The following is a 26,960-nucleotide window of genomic DNA, read 5'->3' as shown; positions in this document are numbered from 1 at the left end:
GTACGACTCAGGGCTCCATGAGACGTCTACGTATTGACGTCTATGCTTGTGAACACACATGTTCATCCAAAACACTGGAGGTGGGGAGAGCCGGTTAAAGTTACGATCCATAAGATGATAAAATTACAGTAAGTATTTGGTTAAATCGGAAAATACCCGTGGCCCTGCGTTAGACTCTTCATAAATACTTTTGTTTTTGGTCATTGTGATTATTACGGTGCCTGGAAACTTCTTAAGTTATACCGAAGAAACTCCGTAGCGGGAACAAACGGCTAACTCAAAACAAAATGTCCTTAAGATGCCGTTTCCTCGGTTTATGCAATCTTGGGCACAAATCCGTTCGCAAGAATTGCAGAAATGGTGGGTCGTACGGTTTGCTCCTATAAGAAAACCGACTGCCCAGCTAGCATTTAGCCCCTGGCTGCTAGCTTGACTAATGTTAAAGCTGTCAACTGTGGTGGCGGACTGTCACGTGACGGTGTGCGGCTACCTAAGGAATGTGGATTTCAACCTAGTCATGATCCATTTTAAATTAAAGTTATCGTTATATTTGAATTTACCCTCGCCATACAAATATTGAACCTACTCATTTTATCTGTTGGTTGTTTAGGTGAATGATAAAATATTTCTGTCAGACATGTCTTTTAATCTTTCAGATCAGTCGGATTTCTTTGGATCAAGATGAGATACATCAGTCTACTGCTGTTTCTGATGTTATTCTCTGGACAAATTCAAGGTAACAGATGAATTATGAGAAATAATTAGAATGTGTTCTTTTTTTAAAGCATGCCATAGTTCAATTTCTGAAATCAACTGTCTATACGCAGCAATTAGATACTTTTGCGTGGTTTATACAATGAATAACACAGAACAGACTGAAATGGGTCAAAAGTAATAAATTAAAGACAGATTTTATTTCCAGCTAGTGTCTCCTTGAATGTTATGTTATTATTTGAGACTTTTTGAGTTTTCATTTAAATCTGTTTTTGAAAATTAAAACGAAAAGTGTTTAATGAACTTGAACTCAATTAGCTTGATTTTACCTTTTAAAAAAGTTAATTAGAATTAGGTTGTTTGAGTGGCTGAATCCTTAAATTTGATTTGATTTGATTTCTGTTAGTCTTGTACAATACATTATTATTATTATTTATTATTAATATCAATATTGTTATCAGATTATAGAGTAGCTCCAAGAAATGCTGGTATAAGTTTTAAATCAATAGATGAAGGGAATAGAGGGGTGCATATTTGGCAGGCTGGAAATCCATATTGCATCCCGTGCTAACTTTGAGAAATAAAGAGTTAAGAATGAAATAACTATTTCTACATAATGAGAGTAGCTCCAAGAAATGCTGGTATAAGTTTAAATCAATAGGATAATATTGAAGGGATAGAGGGGTGCATATTTTGGCAGGCTGGAAATTTGCCCAAAAACGCACCCCTGTGCTAATTTGAAGAATTCAAGAGTTAAGAATGAAATAACTATTTCTACATAATGAGAGTAGCTCCAAGAAATGCTGGTATAAGTTTTAAATCAATAGGATAATATTTGAAGGGAATAGAGAGGGGTGCATATTTTGGCAGGCTGGAAATTTGCCCAAAAACGCACCCCTGTGCTAATTTGAAGAATTAAAGAGTTAAGAATGAAATAACTATTTCTACATAATGAGAGTAGCTCCAAGAAATGCTGGTATAGTTTTAAATCAATAGGATAATATTGAAGGGAATAGAGAGGGGTGCATATTTTGGCAGGCTGGAAATTTGCCCAAAAACGCACCCTGTGCTAATTTGAAGAATTAAAGAGTTAAGAATGAAATAACTATTTCTACATAATGAGAGTAGCTCCAAGAAATGCTGGTATAAGTTTTAAATCAATAGGATAATATTTGAAGGGAATAGAGAGGGTGCATATTTTGGCAGCTGGAAATCCATATTGCCCAAAATGCATCCCTGTGCCAACTTTGAGAAATAAAGATAAAGTAAATAACTATTTCTACATAATGAGTAGCTCCAAGAACTGCTGTTATAATTTAAATCAATTGGATAATATTTGAGGGAATAGATATGGATGCATATTTGGCAGGCTGAAATCCATATTGTCCAAAAATGCATCCCTGTGCTAATTAAAGAATTCAAGAGTAATAGTGAATATTTTTTCTACATAATCTGAGTTCCAAGAACGCTGGTACATTTTATATCGATAGGATAATATTGTGGGGAATAAAGAAGGGATGCATATGTGCAGGCTCAAAATCTATATCCAAAACATGCATCCCTGGCTGGGAAATAAAGAAAATGATTTAATCTCTTCTACGTATTCACTTCTCTGAGCTAATGCTATAAGTTCATATCAACAAGACGGATGCCAATATTTCAGGCTCATAAATTAAGTGCATTTCCTCCTACATTAACAACTAGAAGTGAAGCATGATATAAATGTCTACATAATGTTCTCTGTTGTAATGCTTTTGAGCTATTATGATATCAAAAGACAAAGCAGAGAATTTCAAACCATTTGCGGAGAACGTTTACAACAGACACGGACTGAAAAAAAGTTCGACTCATATGTGTCAATAAAAGTGTAAAAACCGTATTTATTTCAAATAATTTGCGAAATAAAAACCCACCGTATTAGGGATTACATGTTGGAAACGTGATAATGTTACAATATCTTAAAAATTTCCTCTATATTTATCCGTTTCCTCGTCAATCGAGAGCTTAGAGCGATGCGCGCTCCGCGACAGGGGTGCAAATTGGCAGGGGGCTTTCTGGCATAACACCTGTCCGTTGCTGCGATACGTAACACGTCCGCCATATTGAATGTGGAATTGTCCAGTGAGCTAATCAAGTGAATGACCGAACTTTATAAAGTGCCGTTCACAAAGTATTAAGTAATACCTGCCATTGACACGTTTTCCACACTCATTAATATATTTGTCAATCAAAGAAATGACTAAAGACAGCGTTTCTAACTTTGATGGTATTATTAATTGTTTGGGCATTCTGAAAAAGAGCACAATTATTTGATAGAAATGATCTGATCATTTTAATGAATGATGAACAGACACACTTACAGTGTTTAGAATATATTACATAATTCCATAATTAATGTACATTTAACATTTCAAGACAAATAATGTCCTGTATTATTTTTTACGTTATTGAGAAATGACTTTGATTTATAAATCAGTCATTGTCAAACATAAGCTACATATTTCTACTTTTTCCAAGAAGAATACATATTACAGTATGTCAACTGCTCTTGACAGCAAAGAGTGAAAAAATTCTAACAGAGCAAATTATTTTTTCATTACAAAAGCTACATTAAACACAAAACTCAGATTGAGATATTAACAAACACAAAAAGTGAAAGAATATTATTTAACTGGGAACACTGGTCACAGGCTTCAGTCTGCTGTCACACTGGGAGAATCCAATGACTCTGAGACGTCCTGGTTCACAGCGAAAGCCAAGAACAAAAGAAATTATCCAAAAGTGAATACACATACGGTATATGTTTCTTCACATTCAGAAAAATACATTTCAGCATGTTGGGCTCTGACCGAAGCATCTTCATAGCTAAATACCGACATGGTGAAGCTGAGCTGGAAACAGACTGAAGAACAGCAGCTCCAGCTCTGATCCTGTCGATCTTCCTCACAAAATCCCCTGGTTTTAATTAACTCTCCTCAACAGCGGTTTCTCAGCGGTTATTTCGGCCAATTTAGCTACATGGAAATATTTCCGGCTGTTAGAAGCAAATTTCTGGCTGTAAGTCAAGTAAATCTGATCTTCATCCTACCTGGGAAGTAATCCTAATGAATCCAGTTTGTTCGTAAAACGGTTGAAACAAGTCCACACAGCCCAGGACTTAAGAGCTCCGATCGCCCTTCTGCACATGGAAGATGGCGACGCTTTACGTACGACTCAGGGCTCCATGAGGCGTCTACGTATGATGTCATGCTTGTGAACACACAGTTCATCCAAACACTGGAGTGGGAGAGCCGGTTAAAGTGACGATCCATAAGATGATAAAATTACAGTAAGTATTGGTTAAATCGGAAAAATACCCGTGACCCTGCGTTAGACCTTCATAAATACTTTGTTTTTGGTCATGATTATACGGTGCCTGGAAACTTCTTAAGTTATACCGAAAACTCCGTAGCGGGAACAAACGGCTAACTCAAAACAAAATGTCCTTAAGAAGCCGTTCCTCGGTTTATGCAACTTGGGCACAAATCCGTTCGCAAGAATTGCAGAAATGGTGGGTCGTACGGTTTGCTCCTATAAGAAAACCGACTGCCCAGCTAGCATTTAGCCCCTGGCTGCTAGCTGACTAATGTTAAAGCTGTCAACTGTGGTGCGGACTGTCACGTGACGGTGTCCGCACCTAAGGAATGGATTCAACCTAGCATGATCCATTTAAATTAAAGTTATCGTTTTGACCCTCGCCATACAAATATTGAACCTACTCATTTACCTGTTGGTTGTTAGGTGAATGATAAAATTTCTGTCAGACATGTCTTTTTCTTCAGATCAGTCGGATTCTTGGATCAAGAGATACATCAGTCTACTGCTGTTCTGATCTCTGGACAAATCAAGGTAACAAAGGAATTAGAGAAATAATTAGAATGTGTCTTTTTTTAAGCATGCCATAGTTCAATTCTGAAATCAACTGTCTATACGCAGCAATTAGATACTTTGCGTGGTTTATACAATGAATAACACAGAACAGACTGAAATGGTCAAAAGTAAAAATTAAAGACAGATTTATTTCCAGCTAGTGTCTCCTTGAATGTTATGTTATTATTAGACTTTTGAGTTTCATTTAAATCTGTTTTTGAAAATTAAAACGAAAAGTGTTAATGAACTTGAACCAATTAGCTTGATTTTACTTTAAAAAGTTAATTAGAATTAGTGTTGAGTGGCTGAATCCTATATTGATGATTCGTAGTCTGTACAATACATTATTATTAATATCAATATTGTTATCAGATTTACAAGATTATTGTAAATCTTGTTTTTATATATTATTTTGGTAACACTTTATTTGAAGGGTTGTGCATAAGACTGACATGACACTGTCAAAAACATGACATATAACACCTGTCATAAACGTAAAGGAGTCTTTATCAATGTTTATGACAGTTGTCATTAAGTGTCATTAGGTAAATAATGACACTTTTAATGCAAAGTTGCTCTAAAAGTTGCATTAAAAGTCCATTAAAAATACAAACTTTGCATTAAATTATAATTTACAAAATCATGCAAAGTTGGCACTTTTAATGGACTTTTAATGCAACTTTTAGAGCAACTTTGCATTAAAAGTGTCGTTATTTACCGAATGACACTTCATGACATCTGTCATAAACATTCATGAAGACTTATTGATGTTCATGACAGATGTTATGTCATGTTTATGACAGTGTCATGTCAGTCTTATGCACACCCCTTCAAGTAAAGTGTCACCATTATTTTTAATCCTAAGAACTTTTCTGTGAACCTGATGCTGCTGTTGCACCTGAATTTTCCCTTTGTGGGACAATAAAGGCTCTATATATTTATTTGAGATACTGCAGGATGATGTTAAACAGGTTGTTAATGTTTGAAAAAACCTTAAATGTGGCCAAATTAAACCAAGAGAGGACCAGAAATCCTTCACAGTGATGGCAAACATACATCAACAATTATTGCAAATGCCTTGATGCCATTTTTTGCCACAGAGGATGGCAAACTTGTTATATTAAGGAGGAACTACTATTTTAAACTGGGGTGCGTTTGTTTTCAGAACTTTGTTGTTATTAAAGTAAATAATCATTTCATTGCCAGGCTTCTTTTTGTCTCGCATTAAGACTAATTTTATGAAACATTAAAGTTTATCTGAAAAAGCAAAAACAGAACAAATCTGTAAGGGACCAAACACTTTTCCATTGGATTTAGTAATTTGGCGGTGCTGTGCTTTCTGTTTTGCCTAAAATTTATTTGCTGTGTTTCAACAGGTTCCACTGAGATGATCCAAAATTTTCGACTGATGATTGGAATCACTTTGAGGGAACATGATGATTTTGAGACTATATCATGGCTCTATAATTTAATTACAATCATAGGAACATGTTACTCGGGTGGACAAACAATAATAACCCAACCTTTCACTGGAAAAGTGGAGCTTCCTACTCCAACATCGCTGATATTTACGAGTCCACAGAAATCAGACAGTGGAGTTTATTCTGCACTGGTGAGGGGAGATCAGTCTAACACAGTAACCCTCTGCAATCTCTCATTCCAGGGTAGGTTTTTCAGTATTTGATGTATGCACGTTATAAAGAGCTGCTTAGAACTGAAAACTTTAAATACCTCGCAGAACAATGCTATTAGACTTCACTTTTCTTTAATGTCTTTTAAGCCTCTCTCATCTGTTACTCCTCATCAGATCCAGTGTGTCCAGGTGAGCGGAGAGTGGATGTTAGCTCAAACTCCTTCTGTAGACTTGCATCTACCTGCAGCATGGGGGACGCTGAGATCAAGAGCACTATTAGATGTACGAGCCATGCCTGCCATCAGGAGGGAGGAGATAGGTCAAAGGTCACTAAATCTGGGGTTTTCCTCAGACTCTACCTCTCAAATTCATCCATCATCTGTACCCATAGCAACCAGATCAGCAAGACCCAAAACAAGATGACGATCCAGCCCAATTCCACATGTGAAGGTAAGACACAGAGTAGCAAACATCTTGGTTTGAACCAGTTGGAAAACATATTGATGCTTATTAACATCAGAAAGCAGCTGCCTGTTCTCTACTTCAGGTTTAGAGATGAAATTAGAACTGGGACGTAAAACCCTGGACGTCTCCAAAAGTTTAGATGTGTTTCTGCTTAAGGACAACTGGATCCAATAAGTATGTCATTAGTAGGACCCTGTAGAACTTGCCTGCATCCTGAGGAGATTATTCAGCCTTTGGCATCCCGTTTGTTGGACACAGGAGGGATCAGGACGACAAGTCATGTTTGATATATTCTCTTATAATCTCTCGTTTTATCTTTTCAGACCAAAATATGGATACCACAGATGCTGCTCCTGCTGTTTCTGCTGCTGTTGCTGTTCTTGTCATCATTGCTGCTGCTGGGCTGTTGTGCTGTCTAAGGAAGGTAAGTGCATCTATTTAATACACCATAAATATTACCTCCTTCTAAATACCTCCAACCTGTGTAGATTTAATGTTTAGATTTATCTGTCTTTTTTTATGTTCACTTATATATATTTAACCGCGTCTTAGAACGGATCTGATCTCAGAGGTGTTTGGTTTAGCATTTTCAGTTTTCAGTTTATAGAAAGTTATGGAGCCCTCCAGGAGACACGGGGACATTTTTTTTTCTTTTGCGTTCCCTCACAATACCGTACTGATCGGTTCATGCGGCACAATTGAATACTGTAAGCCCTTCGGTGGCCGCCGTACTTTCTGCCTTAATACAAGGTTATGTAAGGGTTTTCCATGAATGTTGATATTTGAAGTTTTACATATTTTTCTTTAGTATAGAAAGGCACCACAAACCTATGATATAAAGAGAAACTTTCCGTAAGTCGGAAAGAAAATACATTCTAATTTCTGAGTTATTATCACGGGGTGATAAGTCATCTGACAGTTTTGATTGTGTCTCTATTGTGTTCGTGTCTGAATGGTTTAAAGGGCTGCTTTCAGTGCCGTTCCATCTGAGCCTTAACAGACATAAACATGCAGTAAATAAATCGATTTTCAATCAGTTTTTTTGCACCAAAGAGTTAATAACACATTTTATTATTATAAAACACGGCAGGTGGTAGAGGGCCGCACTGGGTTAACTCGGGGAATCTCACCTGTCTGTGTATCAATCAACGCCAAACCTCTTCTTTGTTCTGTCACAATAATCGATTTATTACATTTTTATTATCATGCTCCAAACTTTGCGAGGTTTGACCACCCCGCCCACCCGCTTCCTCATACACACAGAGCCAGCGTGACTGCCATTCATACTTCATGACAGTCACGCCCACATCGACACGCCCACCACCAGGTGTCAAAGCCGCTGCTTCTGTCACATCAATAATTACTTATTTCATTCATATGGCTCTTATAGAGCCTCAGTGAAAACATGTTTATTATTATTAACACTTTGGTGCAAAAAAACAGTTTGAAAATCAATTTATTTACTGCATGTTTATGTCTGTTAAGGCTCAGATGGAACGGCACAGACTACGAACACAATAGAGACACAATCAAAACCGTCAGATGACTGATTACCCCGCGATAATAACTCAGAAACAGTCCAAATAGTTTGGATGTATTTTTATGTCTTTCCTACTTGAAGTTTCTGTAAATATCATAAGTTTGTTGTGCCTTTCTATACAAAAGAAAAAGATATAATAGGTCAGATATTTCACAGGGAGATATTAACATTCATGGAAAAATCTCACAAAACCTTGTATTAAAGCAGAAAGTACGGCGGTCACCGTAAGAAAGGCTTACAGTATTCAGTTATGCCGCATGAACTGATCAGTAGATTATTGTGAGGGATCGCAAAACCTTTGGCGAGGGAACGCAAAAGAAAAAAATGTCCCCATGTCCCCTGGAAGGCTCTGTAGATACTAGTCCAGCACCCTAAAATAAGGTTTATTTTAAGGTTTTTATTGAATCTTAATTAAGCATGGAGTCATAATGCCAGACCAGTAACAGCTTTGTTAGGTCAACATTTAGTAACATCTACTTTATAGAATCAAACATGGAGAACCAACACTTTTACTACTTTAGACCAATATTTAGCTTATTATTATCCAGAGAAATTCCTTCTAGCTGATACGTTATGGGATACTTATACTTGTAACATGAGCATCTAGTTTATATATTCAGGAATTAGAACAAACGTAGAATCCAGAGAAACTCCTATTAGCTTATCTAGAGAAATTACTCATTACCTTAGCTCAACACTATCAGAAGAAGAGTCCAGAGAAACCGATGTCAGTTTATAAATCACGGACTACTTATCCTTAAACATGGGGTTATACTTTATGTTTTCTTTTTTCTTCTTCTGCTCTTTCCTTTGATTTGTTGTTTTGTTTGTATTTTCCTTCTAATTCATGTGAAACACTTTGAATTGTCTTGTTGCTGAAAATGTGCTTTATAAGTAAACTTATCTTATCTGACCTTAAAGGAAACCACAGTGTTTGATTCACAATTTAAAAATCTAAAGATTAGTCAAATAGTTTTTGTGTATTTTAAAACACTAACTAAAGTGGTTTCAATATGTTGCTTCTCTCTCAGAACTGGAATTTTAAAACCATAGGATAGTAATGCTAATCATTAACTGACTGTTTTTTAACTTTGACATTTCTGTCCCCAGAAGAAGCTCTTTTGTTTTGCCCAGAGGCAGACAGAGTCATCGAACTTGCAGATGCTCCCTCCAGCTCCCCAAGTCAACGGAGATCCTGGGTCTGATCGCCTAGTGGAGAAAAACACTGAAGAGTCATCTGTTTAAAAACACAGACCCTCGCTCTGGGCTGTACCACAACCCCCTGTCCAAAGCTTATAAACACCAGAAATATGTTTTCCTGTAACTTTAGGTGACAGGTGGTGCATACACACACACACACACACATGATTGACAGAGCCAATATTCTCCTCTTGGCTCTGATTGGTTGTTTCTGATGGGAGCAAAGTATTTCTGCTGATGGCAGTAGGACTCAGGGTGGGAATTGTTTACAAACTCTTTATTCAAGTCCAATCTTTTGGCCAAATCATGATTTTCGAGTTGTAGCAATTATTCATAATGATTTCTGCTTTAATCTATCAGTTTGCAAAGAATCCTCATTCAGTGTTGCTTTGCAACAAATGGAGAGACAGGGAATTCATTTTAATCAGTGATTTATACTTATGGTACATTGAATTACGCCTTCTGCATCCCTCTGTTTTGTTTTCATGAAGCCATCACAGGAAGTGCTACATGTTTACGTGAACAGCTGCCTCCGTTTACAACGGCGTTGCAATTTTTATTGTGCAGTTTTTAGCCATTTCACAATCTTTGCAGTTATTTTGCAAAGAAATGTACATAATTTCTCTCTGTGTCTGATAAACATCCAGTATTTGCAATGGAGAGAGGAAACAAACTAGCCTGGTAAAGACCAGCCCCTTATTCTAAGCCACTTGCTTTATAGAGAGGGTCTGGACCCTCGGTTTCTGAGAAACGATTGCTTCATGTGTTAAATTTTAACATTTCCCCGTGACTTGTATAACGTGCCAGTTCGACACTATGAAGCTTTCCGGAAATAACTTGCACTGTAAACAACCATCCTCCACTGTGAAGAGAGAAGAGGCAATCTGAACGAGGCTGCTGTTAATTTTAACGCCTTAGCCCTACATAGGACCACAGAGAGGAACCAGATATGCTGGACATTGTTTCATAAATTATCTGTTGGAATGAAGTGACAGGTTGTTTTCATGAAGGTTTAACGAGCACTTTTTAACCCAAAATGCACCAGACAGATAAGCATTTTGAAGTGTTTGCACACCAGCTCTTCATTATTTAAAAAAATAACTATCTGTTGAGCCAGTAGTGCCTTTTGGGAGTAATGTGAATGTACTACCTACTGTGCAATTTGAGAATATTTTTCTTGACTCTGTTTTTTCTTTATTCTTAAAAATGCCAAAACTTAAAAAATGTGTACAACTGGAAATCTTTGTCTGCATTGCCTCACTTTCACAAATGAAGGCAGACATTGTGACGAGTTACATGTTACTTCCATGGCATTTTTGTATAACACTTTTTTTCTTTGTCATTTTTTTTTTTTTTGCTTTCTACTGTTTTAAATATATTTATACATATATATTATGAAATGTTATTTATAGAAGGTACTACTAGATATGTCCTTTTGGGTTTATGGATACACATTTTTGAAGCATTACGTCATCATTGCCAAAAAAAGTGAAGCATTAATAAATTAAATGTTTTATGAAAACATCTATGAATAAACTCTGTTTGGACATTTCTTGTGTGTGTTGGTGTTTTTTTAACAAAGCTGAGATCAGTTAAGCATTAAGCAAGTAGCATTACCAATGCAGAGCAGATTATTTGATATCCAGATGACAAAAAATCTGCTTTGGATATTTAAACTCTTGTGTCACTTCTAGATTAATAAAGAAATGGCCAAATCCAATCCAGCTTTATCTATGAAGCGCTTTAAATTACCAAAGGGACTGAAGTTCTCTACAGAATACCCCAAAAAACATTAAAAACGCCATTAGACACTAATGTCTTTGGACAGGAAGTTGAATATTAACTTGTTTTGTGTCTTATGTTTTCATCTATTTTTAGAATATATAACCTCATGTCAATTTTGCTGCAGTTAAAACAATGACATTGTTCTTCTCTCCCAGCATCAGAGGCATGCGATCTTAAGCTAATTAAAAATAGCTGCAATAGAGATGAAGTCAAAATCACTCATGGAAAAAGTTTGTTCACGTGTTCAGTCATTCATATGTGATTTTGATTTCACCTCTCATTTAATGGAAGCACTAGTTGAGAAGTTGTGGTTTTTCAGCTTCAGTGGATTATAAATAAAGATATGCATACATTTGTAATGGAAACGTAGCAAATGTCGTCACTAACAACGACTCATATTTCAACACATATTTCCAGATGTCAAACTGTGGAGATGAAATGTCCAGGAGTGAAACATCCTCGGATGTTCGCCCTCCACAAGTATTGGAGGGGGTACAAGAGGAGTGTTCCTTCAAGTACCGTCCATCCCTCCCTAACACATGAGAGGAGACATGAGACAACGGAGTCCAGGAAGCCAGAGGTCAGTGGAACACCATCGCTCTGTTGGAGTCGTTTCTGGAAAACTGCCTGTAAACTCTTTGGGAGTTGAGCTGGTTGCATCTCCTCATTGTGTTCACCACGGATCTATGCGTTATCTGTCAAAAGAGGGGAAAAAAAAAAAGATTGGTCAGATCAGATGTTTAATCTGAGTCAGAAGTTTTAACATTTATAGTTGGCAAAGCACAGTAAAACCCGGTGCATCCTTACTGCATTGATCCGTTAGATGGCTCAAAGAACAATTTGCACTGCAGGTATCTTGATAGATAGGCCCAGAGTGGATGTAAATAAATTGTTTTACAATTATGCCCACACTGCTCTACACGTATACCAATTTCATCTTACTTGGACCACTCTCTCTTCCTCTCTCTCTCTCTGTGTCTTTCTTTTTTTTTCAGTGTAAAAGGTAAAAGTATTTTTGCAACCATCTAAACCATTTCAAGTCATTCCTCCTTGGGCTCTGTCCATCTACTTCTGAGTGCTAAAATCCCTCCTCCTCTTTCCTCAGTATTCTCCCACCAGGTCTTTATCTTTCTTACCCTTCCCCTCAACCTGGAAGTCCTCTGGCAGCAGCTTGTCCTGCCGGCTGCCCAGGCTGAAGGCGAGGAAGGACAGGATGAGCGAGTCCATGATGCTGATGATGGCCAGGATGTAGGCCCAGCGCACCGTGCAGTTGCCCAGGGTGTATTTGTCAGTCCGCTGGCCACACATGCGCTTCACTTCCTCCGAGTCCCAGCCGTCGGGGTAGATCATGCAGCCGATCACCATGCACGTACCTGGACAGGTGCGAGACACGGAAAGTGGCGAGGTGTGTCGAAATTTTGTTGTTGATTGAAACATTTTGACCTGCAAAGCCTTCTTAACTTGCAGGAGGATTCATGCGCGATGAGGTTTTCAGCTTGTCATGTGGTTGCCGCCACACACGGCGCACAGCTTTAACTTGGATTAGCCATGCGATCAACCAACAGAAAGAGGCACTATTTTTGATTTGTGTGTGTGTGTGTGTGTGTGTGTGTGTGTGTGTGTGTGTGTGTGTGTCGAGACTAAAAAAAAAAAAATGATGTTCCACATGTTGAGAATGCAACATTAGAAACCATTTCCTTCAGATAAAAATGAAAAGCAACTACCGTACTAATAAAGCAAAAAGAGGATATTCAGCAGAGAAATAAAACTTCCACACACCCCCTCAATGTTAAGTTGCTTAGCAACTTTGTAGCTCAGAAAGACGAAGCTATTCATCCATTATTAACTCAGGTTTGTGTAATCTCACTTTAACGTGAAGTGAAACTCGACTCTCTCACGTCTCAGATCTTAACTTCCCACAAAAACTTGAATTCTCACAAAGGGCTCAGCTGACTTTGTTTCCCCTAAACAACAACAAAAAAATTAATTGAGACATTTTAGCATAAAAAAATTTACTTTAAGTTAAATCAGAAGTTTTGTTCTGGGTCATTCTGCCATTAATTTAGAAATGTTTAATGTATTTAGCCCACATTCAAAGCTCCTCATTAACACTCCCAACTCCTTTGAATTCAACAACAAAAAAGGCCCTACTTACTGAAATAACAACTTCATAACGTCTGTGCTAACCTTTCCCCAACAGCAACTTTAATGTTGCTCCATTAATGCCGTTTTTTTTCCCCCTTAAAGAAAACTTTAAATGGTCTCAAACTGACCAAGCACCTCTTTGTAACGCACAGACGCATGATGGACAGACAGCAGGTGTGTGTTGGGATGAAAAGTGAGAGCAGAGTGTGTAACAGCACACCTCCGGTTTGCATCTCATTGCTCGTTTCATTACAGGCTCATCCTTTCACTCGCAGGCACGTCTGTTCACAAGCCGCATCGTGTTTCCAAGCCGCACTCATGTTTCTCTCCTGCCTCTTAAAAAAGTGTTTCTGAAGGAGAGAGGCTGAACTTTCACACGTTGGTCGAGGTTTGCCAAACATTTGCAGCTCTGAATAGAATTGAGCTTCGCTCTAATTTGCGTTCTCTGCGCTATTGATTGATTATCCACAATTTCGTCAATACCTTTAGTGTGATTTCTGGATTTGTTAAGCAAGTTTGATCGTACATTATATTGCAGATGCAATTCACTAGGATGTCTAATGTGTAAAAAAAAAAAAAAAAGTTATTGCTGTTATTTTAAGGCCTCCATCAAATCTAGCTGACAGATGCATGTTTTCATACTTGAAAGCGACTTATTTAACAGAAACTGCACAATCAAAACTGATGATACTTTCGTAGTAACAAAACACAAATAAATAAAAAAAAAAGATCCACACCAGAAACGTGATTTAGTGCAGGCTGCATTTTCTAATGCGGAACGGACGATTTCACTTTCTGGATGCGCAAAGACGAACCCGGACAAAAACGAGGCTGCAATTACAGCAACAAACATTACTCCACAAAGAAGAAGGTAACAATTTGATAACCTCCACCTCAAGAAATTAGGGTTATTTTATTGTGTGTTGAATACACCCGCCTATAGCTCTAATCACACATCCTCCATCTGTTTATCGCGGCAACACTTTAAAGACTAAATTTGCAGCGGACAAAACTCTGATCCAACTCTCACTGGAGGCCAGCTGCGTCCAGGCGCAGATCTTGTAGACGCTCCCGGCGTTGAAGAAGAAGAAGAGACTGAAGCAGACGATGCTTCCCACGATCAGCAGCATGGAGATGCCCACGAAGAACATGGCCGTCTTGAAGGCCCCGGACGGGATGGAGCCGAAGTCCAGCGCGCTCCCTTTGCAGGTGAGCTCCGAGGTGAGCGCGTTCCCGATGCAGTAGTGAAACAGGCCGAAGTAGCCGGCCTGCGGCGTGTTCACGCTGTCCCCGATCCAGTAGGGCTGGATGAACACCACCACCATGATGACCGCGAAGGTGACGGTGAACACCTGCCACATGACGCCCATGGCCCGGGCGTTGCGCACGTAGTTGGTGTGGTAGATCTTGGCCGCTTCTTGAGCAGGAAGCATCCCGACGAGAGGCAAACTGGTAAAAGTTATTTCCTTGTCTTCAGTTAAGTTGAATCCTCACCCCCACCCCCCATCCCCCGCCCCTCCTTCTCCCGTTCAGATGACTCTCATGTGCTCTTTAGGCGCCCAAGAAGCCTGTCGTCTTGCGTCAAGAGGATTCAAAACCACGGACAGCTCCCCGGTGCTGAACACCAGGAGGTTCTCTGACTCATCTGCCCTGCGGAGGCGACGAGTCCCCGTAAAAGCAGCGGACGGGCTGCAGTGGCTTTTATCCCTGAGCCTCATGTGGAGGCGATAGTTGTTCTCTTCCCCGGGGAGGCTGTGGTCTTCACACAATGAATCATTAATGGCTTAAAGATCCGCTGAAGAGTGAGACGCGCATCCAGTACCACCAGCCGCCTTACACAGCTTTGTGATAATGAGGTATATTAAAAAAAAAGGGGGGGGAGGGGGGTCGGGGGGAGGTGCAACTCAAACATAAATGCCACCATTTTGCTTGGCGCTTTTGGTGCGCTGTGCCACTAAAAGCTAACTCCCCTCTGTTTCCCCAAGTTGCAAAAGATGGATACAACACTCTAATAAAATAAGACAGAAAACATGACACCGTAAGTTGTTCACAATACACTAACACAGATAAACACACATGCAGGTAATGCGTACGTTCACGAAGAGTTTTAAACAATATTTTCCAAATGGAATTAAAATAGACTTATTGATGTTGGATGGTTGGTTAATGTGGTTATTTAAGTAGCCTAATATGGCAACAGAGACTGTTCTTGCAGTCGGTAGCGGGTTTTTTTTATTTTTTATTTTTTATTTTTTTTGTTGATTTGCAATTTTCAAACAAATTGCTCTCCACCTTAGGACTTTTCAGTCTTGGATAGATTTACTGGTCCGTTTCTGCGTCATCGTTATGTTATAATAACTAGTTCTGCTCATCTTTGTCTCTCGTTTTCCTCATGGAACCTCTGATAAAGAGTAGATCTTTCTGGGATGGTGGCTCCATGAATAGTAGCTGCAAAGCCTCCTTAACAACAACAATAATAACAATGACTCCATATAGGGGCTGCACAGTGGCGCAGTTGGTAGAGCTGTTGCCTTGCAGCAAGAAGGTTCTGGGTTCAATTCCCGGCCTGGGGTCTTTCTGCATGGAGTTTGCATGTTCTCACTGTGCATGCGTGGGTTTTCTCCGGGTACTCCGGTTTCCTCCCACAGTCCAAAAACATGACTGTTAGGTTAATTGGTCTGTCTAAATTGCCCCTAGGTGTGTGTGTGTGCATGGTTGTGTGTCTCTGTGTTGCCCTGCGACAGACTGGCGACCTGTCCAGGGTGTACCCCGCCTCCCGCCCGGAACGCCAGCTCCCCACTGAGGGACAAGGGTGAAAGAAAATGAATGAATGAATGGATGGATGGACTCCATATAGGTCAGCAACAATTAAAAAACACAAACAAGCCTATGACATGTTTTTGCCATGACCATGGAGTCATATATATATATAAAAAGTTTAATTTAATTTAAACAACTTAATTACTTAAATAGTAAGTTGTTTAAATTAAATAGCATTTTATTTACTGGCAATAGAGGAGATAAGTTCCTGCTTTTATCACAATCGGCCACTAGATGGAGCTAAACATCTGCCCACACGTATTCCCTTTTCCTTTATTTTCTAGGGCCATTGTAAAGAATTGTACCCCAGACGTCTAAAACCGTGTTCATGCATGCTAGTCATTTAAAGTGGCGAACAGTAGTCGATGAAACTCTCAACTCCTTATTGTTCCTCCACGCAAAAGTATGCACCTGAGTATTTGAAATAACTATTTTAAATTCTGAAAGCTCTTTTTTCTGTCATGTTAGAACACTCGGTCTCTATCTGCTGCTACAGTAATTCAACTGAAGCAATTTTAGAAGTGACAACAAATCAGTTTGCTTAGAAAACCAACAATGTTGTCATATATTTAAAGTTTAGTAAGCTAGCTGTAAGTTTTCTGACGCTAACATGCACGTGAACAAGTTTTTTTTTTTTTCTGTGTAGTTTTCCAGTTCAGTTTCAAATCTTTGTTTTCAGTGTTTGTTTTTCATGTTGCTGCACAAAGAGAACACAGGAATGTGTAGACTAAAAGGCATCTTTTCATACCCCTAATCCTAACAGATTTATTGTTTTACAAGATTTCTAATCCTGTCACCGCCTAGAATGAAGCTATGTTTTTTGTTCACCTTTGGCTTGGTTTAGTCATGCTTCTTTCAATGTACATACAAAAGGAATTATGAGTTATGATCATGCAGTAGTTTCTCTTTCTGTCTGAATGTGGACACACCGACAGGGCACTGCACTCGAGCTTTATTAAGTGATGCAGGCCCTGGTGTGAGGCAGAGGCTGCTTATAATCAAGTTATCTGGAGAAGAAATCCAATTTTCTAATTCAGAATGGAGTGATATTTAATGTGTGTGTAACTGTGTGTGTGTGTGTAGAGGTGGACATTGGTGGTTAGAGGGGGAGTGGATTTTGTGGGAGTTTTTTTTTTTTGTGCAAATTTTTCTTTGCATGCCCAAGATGGTGAATAGATGATATAAAATGTTACTCTGAGTTCACTTGATTGAACCTGTGAATTGTAATGAGAAAAAGAAAACAAACCTTCTCTGAGGCTGACCATTTATGGCAGAAACACTCTTCCACATGTAGTAGCAGCTATGCAGGTCATTGCTTCCTGCAGAACGACTATAAGCAACATTTAGGCGCGCAGAGACGTCTCTGTTGGTTTTGCGACTCCACCGTCCTTCTCCTCTCGTCACGCTCTGGTCTTGGTGTGCTTGTGTTGCACCACCGTCTCGGTCACTACCTCCCTGCCCCCCTCACCGCAGCGACCGACCACTGTGAGCCACCTTCACCCCTCCACCCATCCGCCTCTTGCTCACGGCCCATCAGGGAGAGTCAGAGACCCGAGAGAAATACTGCGAGTCATTAAGTTGCCCTGCGGGAAAGGACTCTGAAATGTAGGTCCACTTTGTGGTGGACTCATCTCTGATCGGTCACAACCAATAACCCCCCCCCCTCTCTCTTTTTGGACTGGTAATCTGCTCAGGGATGCGTAAGTGATCTGCAGCCAGAACCTTCCACGTAGCTTTACATTACATCACTGCTTTCACACTCTGCTCTTCAGATACTTCCACAGATTTACATTCTAATTATACCGCTCCGCAGCTCGAAATATGCAGGATTTCTGTTCAGTTCCTCTGCAGATGCTGCTGTTTAGCTCTGCTCCGTTTCAGCACTAACTGGGTTCAGAAATGTCTTGTACAGCTGTTCGCTCCGTCATGGTACGATGCGTAAATGCAGTGCTGTTTGTCTTTTTCAGCTATTACAGCTGCAGATTAGTCGTGGAATGTCTCTACCATCTTTTCATTGATCAGTGTCAGAGTATTTGAAAGCACACAAGGCAGAGCACATTTTTTAAAGTTTTTTTTTGTACAAGTCCTCCGACTGCGCAGCTGGTTTTTATTTGGCAGTCTTCTTAATGCTGAATAGAGATCTCAACTGGCTTGAGGAGCTTTATTACATCATAAAATATCGGATTGTTTGTGACTTGAAAACATTTGCTTTTTGTTGTGCTGCTGGACGATAATCAGACTGTAAAATGGTAAATAAAAAGAAGCCTGACCAGGAGGATGAAAATATTCACAAACTCAAGCAGGCTGTTCATTGGCTGATCTAACCGCTTCTGTTAATTGCATCGCAAATTTCTTCACAGATGTATTATGCAAATATTTCTGGACAGTGGTCAAAGAATGATGTTTTCTCCCACCTTTTGGTGGTTTGGAAGGAGATTTGACTTTTGAAGACAGTTATTCTTCTCATGCCATCTTATTGGACTGCAGTTGGCATCAGCAAAGGCCTTCATTTGGATTGAGGTTGAGAACCTTCCTGAATCTTTATGTACAGTCAGTTGGAGCTTCCAGATCAGCACAGGAGAATTTATTATTTTTTTGGTCCCGTAGTCCTCTGGAATTTTAAAAGAGCTGTCTTACTGTGGGCAACCTTGGCAGTAAAGGCACCTTTGCTCATGCAGCCTGACAATCCTGTCAGGTTCAACGACAAAGGCCCTTTTTTCCTTTGGTACCAGGGAGTCATGAGAGGGTGAATGCCTGACAGGAAATGACATGAAAGGCAGACCATTGTGCAGACTTGGACTTTAAAGCTCTTGTGTTTCTGAAACCTTTGATTTTAAATGAACAATAATTTGACAACTCTGCTGTGTTTCTTACACCTGTTTCTTGTTGGTAATTATCCACTGCAGCCAGTTTAGTGTTTTTGTTGTTGGTGAAAAGCTTTTTTTTTTTTTTTAGGGTAATCCCTGATTAGAACTAAACAAGCTGGATTCGCTCTGTGCAGAAAATGTGTGGTCTGGACCTGATATTGCTAATATCAGGTATATGTTTATACCCCTCACCATAAGTCTTAAAGTTTTATGTTAACAGAGAATTTTTTTCCCCTTTGAGATGATGTATGCTAGGAAGATTTCATCAGAATCAGCCGATCAGGATGAGTAATGTGGAATTGGTTTCGGCACGGCAGTGTTCACTGAAAGCCTTTCATTTTAATAAGTCTTTGTTTTTCCTTTTCGTTTCATTTTTCATGATTTTTCTTTTTTTTTTTTTTAAAGCAGTCAGTACGTCTCATGAAAAATAAGCTCAGACCCCCTCCCAACCCCACACCAACACTTCAAATTTGTAGCAAGTAATTTCAACACAAACTTGATCCAGTGTGCTCCTTAGAAGCAAATACTGGATTTTCTTAATCGTAAAACATCTGCATTAATCAAGAAGCATCGTAGCTTTGGAAAAAGAAAATCACACATTTCAGTGATGCTGCAGTGCTGAACTCACTTTTAAATACTTCTGGTCCATCTTTCAGACTCCTTCACTAAATTTGAGATCCCTGTACAATGACGTTGGAAAGGAATTAGAGCTATTGTTAATTCGTGTTAATACCCACTAAAGGCTTTCTCGTGTTTGAAAGATGGGAGTAGAGTTGTGCAGGATGTTGGGACAAAATGCAACGCTGCCAAGCTCTTAGCAGCAGGCTGTTCTGTTTCACACCACTGCAGCTGACACGGATAAATCTAAAACACTGTTCCTCTGTTGCACACATGCATGAAACACAGCCAGTGTCAAACATCCATGAATGCTTAATGACACTCGGCCAAGTACTCACATTTTTCAGAGCAAAAAAAAAAAAAAATGGAGGCAAACATTTTTATTTCTATTTCAGCAATGCACCTCTTCTTATTCCAGCCTCAAGTCTACAAAATACAAAGGTTTGAAAACGTACTTCTATCCTTCATGTTTTGTCAAACAGCTACAAACTCCAATTCACTTAATTGGATTAGACCAGGTGTCTTCAAGTGTCCTGAGATTTTCAGACATGTCTCTGCTTCGACACTTGAGTCAAATAATGAGCTAATTCGCAGGACTCTGCAGAACTTGACCGCCAACTCAGAAGGTGATTTAGCCATTCGACTCGGGTTGGACCAGAGACGCATCTAAAAGTTGCAGGACACCAACCATTGTAGTTGACCCACAATATATAGGCCAACACAGAGAAGAGCAAACTTGTTGAGAGGAAGTCAGACTCTGATGCATCTAAATATACACATCACAGTACTCCAAACTGGTCAGAGTTTGAGCTGTGAGGAAGTTTAAAGCAGGGTTAAAATCTGAACATCTCAGCAAAACAATGTTCAGCACATCGTCTGCAAATACACGGGGCAACTCCACACCTACTATGACTTGGCTGTCTGCCTGAATGGACAGACTCGGGAAGGATGACCTATTTGCTAGTTCTGTCTACAAATTCTCTGTGTGCGTGTGTGTGTGCGCTTGTTTATGTAATCTGTTTAGGACCTTCTCTGGTATATTCACTAACCTTCTCAAGACTGATGGGAACTTTGGAGACCAAAGTATGACCCCCTGTTTTTGTGCTGTGGGTTAGAATTGGAGGCAGGGTGAAAATGAAGTTTAGGGATAATAAGGCATTGGTAATGGTTAGAGGTTAGGTTTAGGACTAAGGCGTGAATAGAGGTTTGGTTAAGGTTTGTGACATTGGTAATGATTATGTCCAGGGTAAGTGTAAGGGTTAGGCTGTAGAAATGAATGAAAAATGAACGCAAAGTCCTTGTGAAAATAGAAAGACGTACTACTGTGTGTGTGCGTGTGTGTGTGTGTGTGTGTGTGTGTGTGTGTGTGTGTGTGTGTGTGTGTGCGTGTGTGTGTGTGCTGTGTTTCCTCCTGCAGGCAGGCAATCAAGTTAACAAGTTCCAGCTGCACCTCATCCGATCACATCAAGGCAGCTTTAAGGAAGTGGCAGAGGAGACAGAAAACTGTCACATATTGTTCCACACTTCATTGCTAAACTAGCTCCATTTAATTTCCTCCTGGCCTTCTTCTGTAAACGGGCTTATACCTCTCACTGTCCATCAGAGATGCTTGGCTCTCTCACAGTTTGTGTTGAAATCATTCCCCTGCTTCCTTCCCTTGTGTTCCTGGTTTGGCTTCTACGCCGAGCATCTACCCTCCTCTTCCTGGTTCCGAATCCTCTCGATGTCTTCGCTGCTCCTCCTCATGCCTTCCTGTCTGCCCTCCGCCCACCTCTAGTTCTCACCCAGAGTAAAGTTCGACAGACATGCAGCTTCTCCGTTTGCTCGTGTCAACTTCTGAGCTGCCCAATATCTGACAGTGATGTGTGTGTTGCAGAGCACTACACGTCATCCTGATTACAACATCTGCTCTCTGAAATAAAGTGGTGGCAGCATCATGCTGCGGGAAGGCGCAATTGCACAGAAGCTGGTCAAAATTGACGCAAATATGTATTAGTCTAAATACGGAGCAATAAAATATCCTAATTTGTGTACATGTATGACATACTATCCCAAGAAACACACTTCAAAGGGGGCAAAACATCCTAGTTTTAGCTGAAACACCCACACAAACCGATTTAATGAGATTTTTCTCCTTTAGCTCCAATAAAGGATTAATGGAAACTGCACCAAGTCAATGTATTTCACCCTTTAATGTGTCATAATCAAAATGATATATTCAGTGTTTAAAAATACCCTAAAAACAAAAACTGCAGTATACAGAACACACGCGTGACTCATCTTTGTTTTCAGAAGGCAGGATCTGGTGGATGTTCTCCCAAAAGCAGACTGCTCGCATTGAATTCATGTTTCTGTAGGAAGCAAAGCATTTAACCAGAGCCGAAGAAATAAACCGCTAAAGCTCGCTGATGCAACCTAGGGGCAACTGGGACTACGTTATTTCAGCGCCTCTGATGGTATTATGTTGCTGGTAATTTAACTGTATGTATCTGTAAATAACAGGATTATGTGTTGGTCTTACAGATGCCAAGTTAGACCATTTTCAGGGTTTTCTAACCCACGCTGTGTACGCTCATGAAATATGCTGCTTATATTATCGAAATGCTGAAGATTTTCTTTTTTATGTAGATCTCACATGACGAATCACATACTGCAGAAATGCATGAAGAGGAACGCTGAAGAAAACAGGGTAGCGTAATTACATAACGGTTCATAGAGTCTGAAAGTCTATGATGTGCATAAATGTGTGTTCGTTTAGGTGCGTCGCCCTTTGATTTGTGTGCCGTCGTTCCAGTTGTGGTGGCTGCAATTTTTTCCCCTGTGGATCTGGCAGGATTGCAGTTTTACCCTTATATCTGGTTGCTAATCTTGTGTGGAATCCAGCACCGCTGCCTGTGCAGCACTAATATTGCCACCTGGTCCCTGGCACACCAACACACAAACGCTGTAAGCTCCTCTTTAGCTACACAAAATACGTTTATAGTTCATGCTAGTGCTCACACACGCACTGTATTTTTGTCATGAAAAGTGACTTTTCAGCCCATTTTCTGAATCCAGTGAGTCTGCTGCTGTGATCAGGAAACAGACGACGGTGCCAACTCCTCACTGCTCAGCCCACGGATCAGCATGATGTTGTGAAATAGCCCAGAGAAAGTATTGCGCTGCAAGCTGTTGGTCAATTATGATCACTTCCTCTGGGGAATCAAGGCTTTTGATGGACTCCAAGGATAAAGATTGAAAAGATGTGAGTTCCTCACAAGTTGCAGCACTGCTATAAGTGTAGTGAAGTGTGGTACTGTACATTAATTTTACATACATGGCTGGCTCATGGTATTGGCAACCTAAGCTGCTGCTGCACATATTTGAAAGATTTTTTTGAAGCTGAAATTTACTACAGATGTACTTGTTGCAAGCTCCTCTTGCAACAAGTACAAATAAATGTCAATAAAAAGGATATATATATTTTGTATGCAAAACAGATTCAACTTAACCCCTTCTTCTCTAGCAAAATTGACCTACTTCCGAAATGCATTTACTGCTATTTAATAATTTACTAATTTTCGTGTTGAGGAAACATTCTGTGATTTGGCACATTTGGAAACTGGGTCTAGGGATATTAAGATCGCAGCACACAGTCAAACTTTGAGGATTTAAAAGGGAATATAGGCCTAGATTTGGTGACTTTGGCTGTAATCGGTCTATTTAGAGCCCCATTCCATCTTCAACCTGCTCAATTTGCATGTATTATTCATTTTATTAAGGGGGAACGTACATCAGATCAGAATGTTAAAAAAACTGAAAAAATTCACAATATGAAATTGTTTGACGTAACAAAGAGAAAAGGCACCAATTTCCCCTTTTGAATAAATGTTAGTCAGGAGAAGGAAGAGTGTTTCGTGCGACTTCCCTTAAATGCACCCAGCCAGGCTTTCCGTTCAGCTTGCACATAATGGGCTTTTACAAGTTTTGACCTTTGACCCCAAGGTGCTCACACCGATGGCCCCTCCTCACCATCACGATCTTTTTATTGCAGCTTCATGGGCTTCAGATGTGGCCGCTGCAGCAGAGAGGGTTCAGAAAGGCCCGGTGATCTTTACAGCAGACGGTGGGTGTGTTTGGTGGGCGGGACCAACACGTGATTGCAGCCTGCGGATAGGTGTGTACTTTTAAAAGAAGGCGGGACTAATAAAGCCTATGGCTTTATGTCATGTCAATCAAACGCGATTATGCTGCTTTCACTGACTTTTCGTATTATTTAATGCTGCGATAGGAAGTAGTATTTCCTATGCTACTGCTAGCATAGCAGTGGTAGTATAACAGCGTTGCGTTGTTAGGACAGCGCAATGTTTAAATTGCAAAAGTTCATGAGGGCAGTATAAATCTTAGTAGTTTTTCTTTTTGCTTTAGTTTTCAGATGACCTGTAGTGATTTAGATTATTTATTCCTAATTTAACCTTATTAAAATTAAACAAAACTTTTGTTTTATTGTTCTTTTAATTTGATACCCATAAGTTATGTTTAATTATGTATATTTTGTTGTTTGCTAGTTTAACTTTTATCTGGAGTAAATTCCTTTGTGTCCCCTTGATTGATTGATTGATTGATTGATTGATTGATATATATTTACCGGATTACTTTCATAACTATGATAGGATATAAATACATATATATCCTTCATTTAACTTTGCTAGAACTACTTTAAATTTTACAAAACCAGCTAAAAAACAGTGTATCAAACCTAATAAATTAGCAAGATAAAAGTATGAGAACATTTTTATGTACTTTATGTTGGCCAGCACTTGCATTATCTTTCATTTCTTTTAATCGTAATAAGATCAGAATGAATTTTTATTTGTGATAGATTTCTTTGTTCTGCAGTTTGCTGCAGAGCTTAGACTTGGTCCAAGGCACAAAAGCTGAACAACTGCTAATAGTGTCAGAACTAACAGCGAGCAAGTGGTTTTATATATATTAGGATAACCAGGTTTTCTGAGTAAACTTTCTTGCCATTCACTATGTTAGCATACTGGCTATTATGTTCCACCTTTTCTACCTAGTAAAACCTATTTAACATAAGTATAAACAAAGTGCTGCAGTAAAGATTTGTTGCATAACGAATAAATGGATGAATACAACTATAATGTGTGGTGATTGAGATAGCTTTTTAGGGCCCCAAAGAAATAAAATATAAAAAATAACCACATATGTTTTGCATTAGTTTTATAAAAGGACACTTAGTGCAGCTAAACAGCTTATAGTGTCTTCATAAAACAATCTGGCTGATGAAAAATGGCTATTAGCTCACCGTATTCGATTCATGTATTTTAAAACCACGTTCAAGTGAAACCAAATATAAATATTTGAATGGAATGATTTCGGAGCGACGACACTACATTTCCGACTGCCCGTGAACGCGGCACCCCCCCCCCCCCTCTCGTGCGCGGTGTGAGCGCTCATTCAGCTTGATCGCCCAGAGAAGCGCTGTGGTTGCAGAGAAGTGCACATATGCTTCGCTTACAGGCAGTTTAAACAGGATGTAGCTACTGAAACAGACCACGGAAAGAGAGAGGCAGACGCAGAGGAGAAGAGCGGCTCGAACTGTGTGATGTGACAAACAGCAGACAGACAGAAATGACCGCCTCAGCGGAGGAGAGGAAGACGACAAGAGGGGTCGCGGTGAGGAGGCACCTAGCCGCCGCTGGCAGGTCTTGACGGCTGCTCCCGGTGACCTGAGAGAGCCGAGCTGTAAGCAGCAGGACGTTACCCACGCTGAAAAACACAGCACGGCCGGAACAGTCCACGACAACCTTGAGAGCGACCATGGCGAGCCAGAGCGATTGCTGTGTGAAGGTTGCGTTGAGGTAAGCCTCCGACGTCTGTCCGCTGCTGGAAATCTGCCGACTTTGGCAGACCACATTGTGTCTGTACCCGCAGGCGGTCAGTCAGATTCAGATGCATCCTTTGGTATCATTTTCATCACAAAACGCGCCTGGATGTCACAGCTCAGTGCTTGATCACCCATGCACCCGCATGTTGTTTTGCAACATATGGGTGGCGCTCCTCACTTTATTGATAAGGGAAAACGTGTCTGTGCCATGCGATCTTTGTATGGCTGATTTCATGATGCAGGGCTGGGAGTTTCCTTTCATCACCGGTCTGCTTACAGTGGGAGCTGAATGTTGCATTCAGGTTTTAAGACTGGGTGAGGTGACAAGAAAGGACAGCTGCAGCCAGGTGGAGGGAGAGGGAGGACAATGGGCGTTTCTATTCACGCCAGTATTAGTTTAATCATCTCCACAGACCTCTCCCTGCATTGCCACCTTGCGTCTAGTCAACTCTGAACATGTGCATGGCAAAGTGTCTAACAAAGCTGTGTGAAAAGCAGTGGACTTCACTTTCTTATTGTTCCTGACATAAACACAAAGAAATGCCCCCCCCCCCCCCCTTGTATCTCACCCCTCAGTGTTGAAAATGCAAGTACAAAAGCTCCACTCAAAACTCCCCTGGATTTGCATGAGGACAGATAGATGTTTAGCTGTGTGCTAAAAATAATTGCAAATTCAAAGATGATCATACAAATGTGCTTTTATGTTTTAGCGCTTTTAGGATTGAAGCATCTGAATTCTGGCTTCTGGCTTTTGTGTGCATTTTGAAATCACGCTCTAAAATAAAACGAGCATAAAAAAAAAACAATCATGAATAAGTGAAGCAGTAATGTGACATATCCCCACACATCTTTTTTATCGTAGAACTTTTAAAACTTTGTAATATTAGCTTTGCTTTCTTGAGTGAAAACTCGCTACATCATTCCTGCATTTTCTTGGTGTGTGTCCTATAAGTGTGTGTCCATTAGGCACCAATGTCCTTGATTTGATCAAGCCAGTGGTGTTACACGATTCAAAGTCTTGTCCATCACGATACTCGGAATTGTCCCTTTGCCCCCTTAATGTATCCAAGTAGTTACCACCAATCAGGGCATGCTCAGAGGAAGCAATCAATAAGCATCAAGGCTTACCCAGAATTCTTCTTTCTTTCATCTGGGAAGAGCATGAGACCACGGTGGTGGCACTCTTAGGTGCGTTTCTGCTGCTTGTTGATACTTTGACACCAACCAGAAGGAATCCAATATACAAATGGCTGGAGGCTTCAGACACTGCAGGAACCGTGGTGGTTGTCAAGGGTCTGCAGATGTTATTAGAATGTATGTTTTTATAATTCCCTTTTGGACTCCCTTCCTTGATATGCCTCATCCATTGGCCAAGGA

The 26,960-nt window shown here is 39.9% G+C and overlaps 3 protein-coding genes across 12 annotated transcripts in view; 2 read left to right on the top strand and 1 right to left on the bottom strand.

Moving 5' to 3' along the window:
* The first annotated feature begins 42 nt into the window (after positions 1 to 42).
* On the top strand, positions 43 to 11,013 carry LOC103464906 (uncharacterized). 3 transcript variants are annotated; one of them, XM_017304603.2, is made up of 6 exons: positions 43 to 128; positions 657 to 736; positions 6,000 to 6,287; positions 6,431 to 6,706; positions 7,045 to 7,145; positions 9,375 to 11,013. In XM_017304603.2, exons 1-6 carry the CDS (start codon positions 43 to 45, stop codon positions 9,504 to 9,506), a joined length of 963 nt encoding a protein of 320 aa, XP_017160092.2. In that variant the 3' UTR covers positions 9,507 to 11,013. The 3 variants fall into 3 exon arrangements, with proteins under 3 accessions (XP_017160092.2, XP_017160091.2, XP_081463409.1); XM_017304602.2 differs by having other exon boundaries at positions 9,372 to 11,013; XM_081607283.1 differs by lacking the exon at positions 6,000 to 6,287 and having other exon boundaries at positions 9,372 to 11,013.
* Positions 11,014 to 11,823: 810 nt separating this feature from the next.
* lhfpl5a (LHFPL tetraspan subfamily member 5a) lies at positions 11,824 to 15,257 on the bottom strand. Its single transcript, XM_008409304.3, has 3 exons — positions 14,422 to 15,257; positions 12,383 to 12,619; positions 11,824 to 11,941 (listed from the first exon to the last, which is right to left on the bottom strand). Exons 1-3 carry the CDS (start codon positions 14,822 to 14,824, stop codon positions 11,931 to 11,933), a joined length of 651 nt encoding a protein of 216 aa, XP_008407526.2. The 5' UTR covers positions 14,825 to 15,257; the 3' UTR covers positions 11,824 to 11,930.
* Positions 15,258 to 25,129: 9,872 nt separating this feature from the next.
* kif21b (kinesin family member 21B) overlaps positions 25,130 to 26,960 on the top strand; it is a 68,570-nt gene continuing 66,739 nt past the window's right edge. For 4 of the 8 annotated variants that reach the window (XM_017304884.2, XM_017304882.2, XM_017304886.2 and 1 more), the window contains exon 1: positions 25,130 to 25,557. In XM_017304884.2, coding sequence (XP_017160373.1) covers positions 25,517 to 25,557 — 41 coding nt within the window. In that variant the 5' untranslated portion in view covers positions 25,130 to 25,516. The remainder of the gene's footprint in view (positions 25,558 to 26,960) is intronic. The other 4 variants (XM_017304883.2, XM_017304879.2, XM_017304881.2 and 1 more) reach the window with 1 other exon arrangement.

This window comes from Poecilia reticulata, chromosome 5 (assembly GCF_904066995.2).
Source record: "Poecilia reticulata chromosome 5, P_reticulata-male-v2, whole genome shotgun sequence".
In the NCBI taxonomy this organism is placed as follows: Eukaryota; Metazoa; Chordata; class Actinopteri; order Cyprinodontiformes; family Poeciliidae; genus Poecilia; species Poecilia reticulata.
Note: the sequence above shows the minus strand (reverse complement) of the source record. Positions and strands in the feature narration are given on the sequence as shown.

What these genes read in the sequence shown, in the direction of transcription:
- lhfpl5a (XM_008409304.3), bottom strand. Translation starts at nt 14,824, where the DNA reads ATGCTTCCTGCTCAAGAAGCGGCCAAGATCTACCACACCAACTACGTG. An exon ending in CTGGACGCAGCTGGCCTCCA is followed by an intron (nt 12,620 to 14,421) that starts GTGAGAGTTGGA and finishes GCACCTGTCCAG; the next exon opens with GTACGTGCATGGTGATCGGC.
- LOC103464906 (XM_017304602.2), top strand. Translation starts at nt 43, where the DNA reads ATGCTTGTGAACACACATGTTCATCCAAAACACTGGAGGTGGGGAGAG. An exon ending in CTGCAATCTCTCATTCCAGG is followed by an intron (nt 6,288 to 6,430) that starts GTAGGTTTTTCA and finishes ACTCCTCATCAG; the next exon opens with ATCCAGTGTGTCCAGGTGAG. An exon ending in TGTTGTGCTGTCTAAGGAAG is followed by an intron (nt 7,146 to 9,371) that starts GTAAGTGCATCT and finishes TTCTGTCCCCAG; the next exon opens with AAGAAGCTCTTTTGTTTTGC.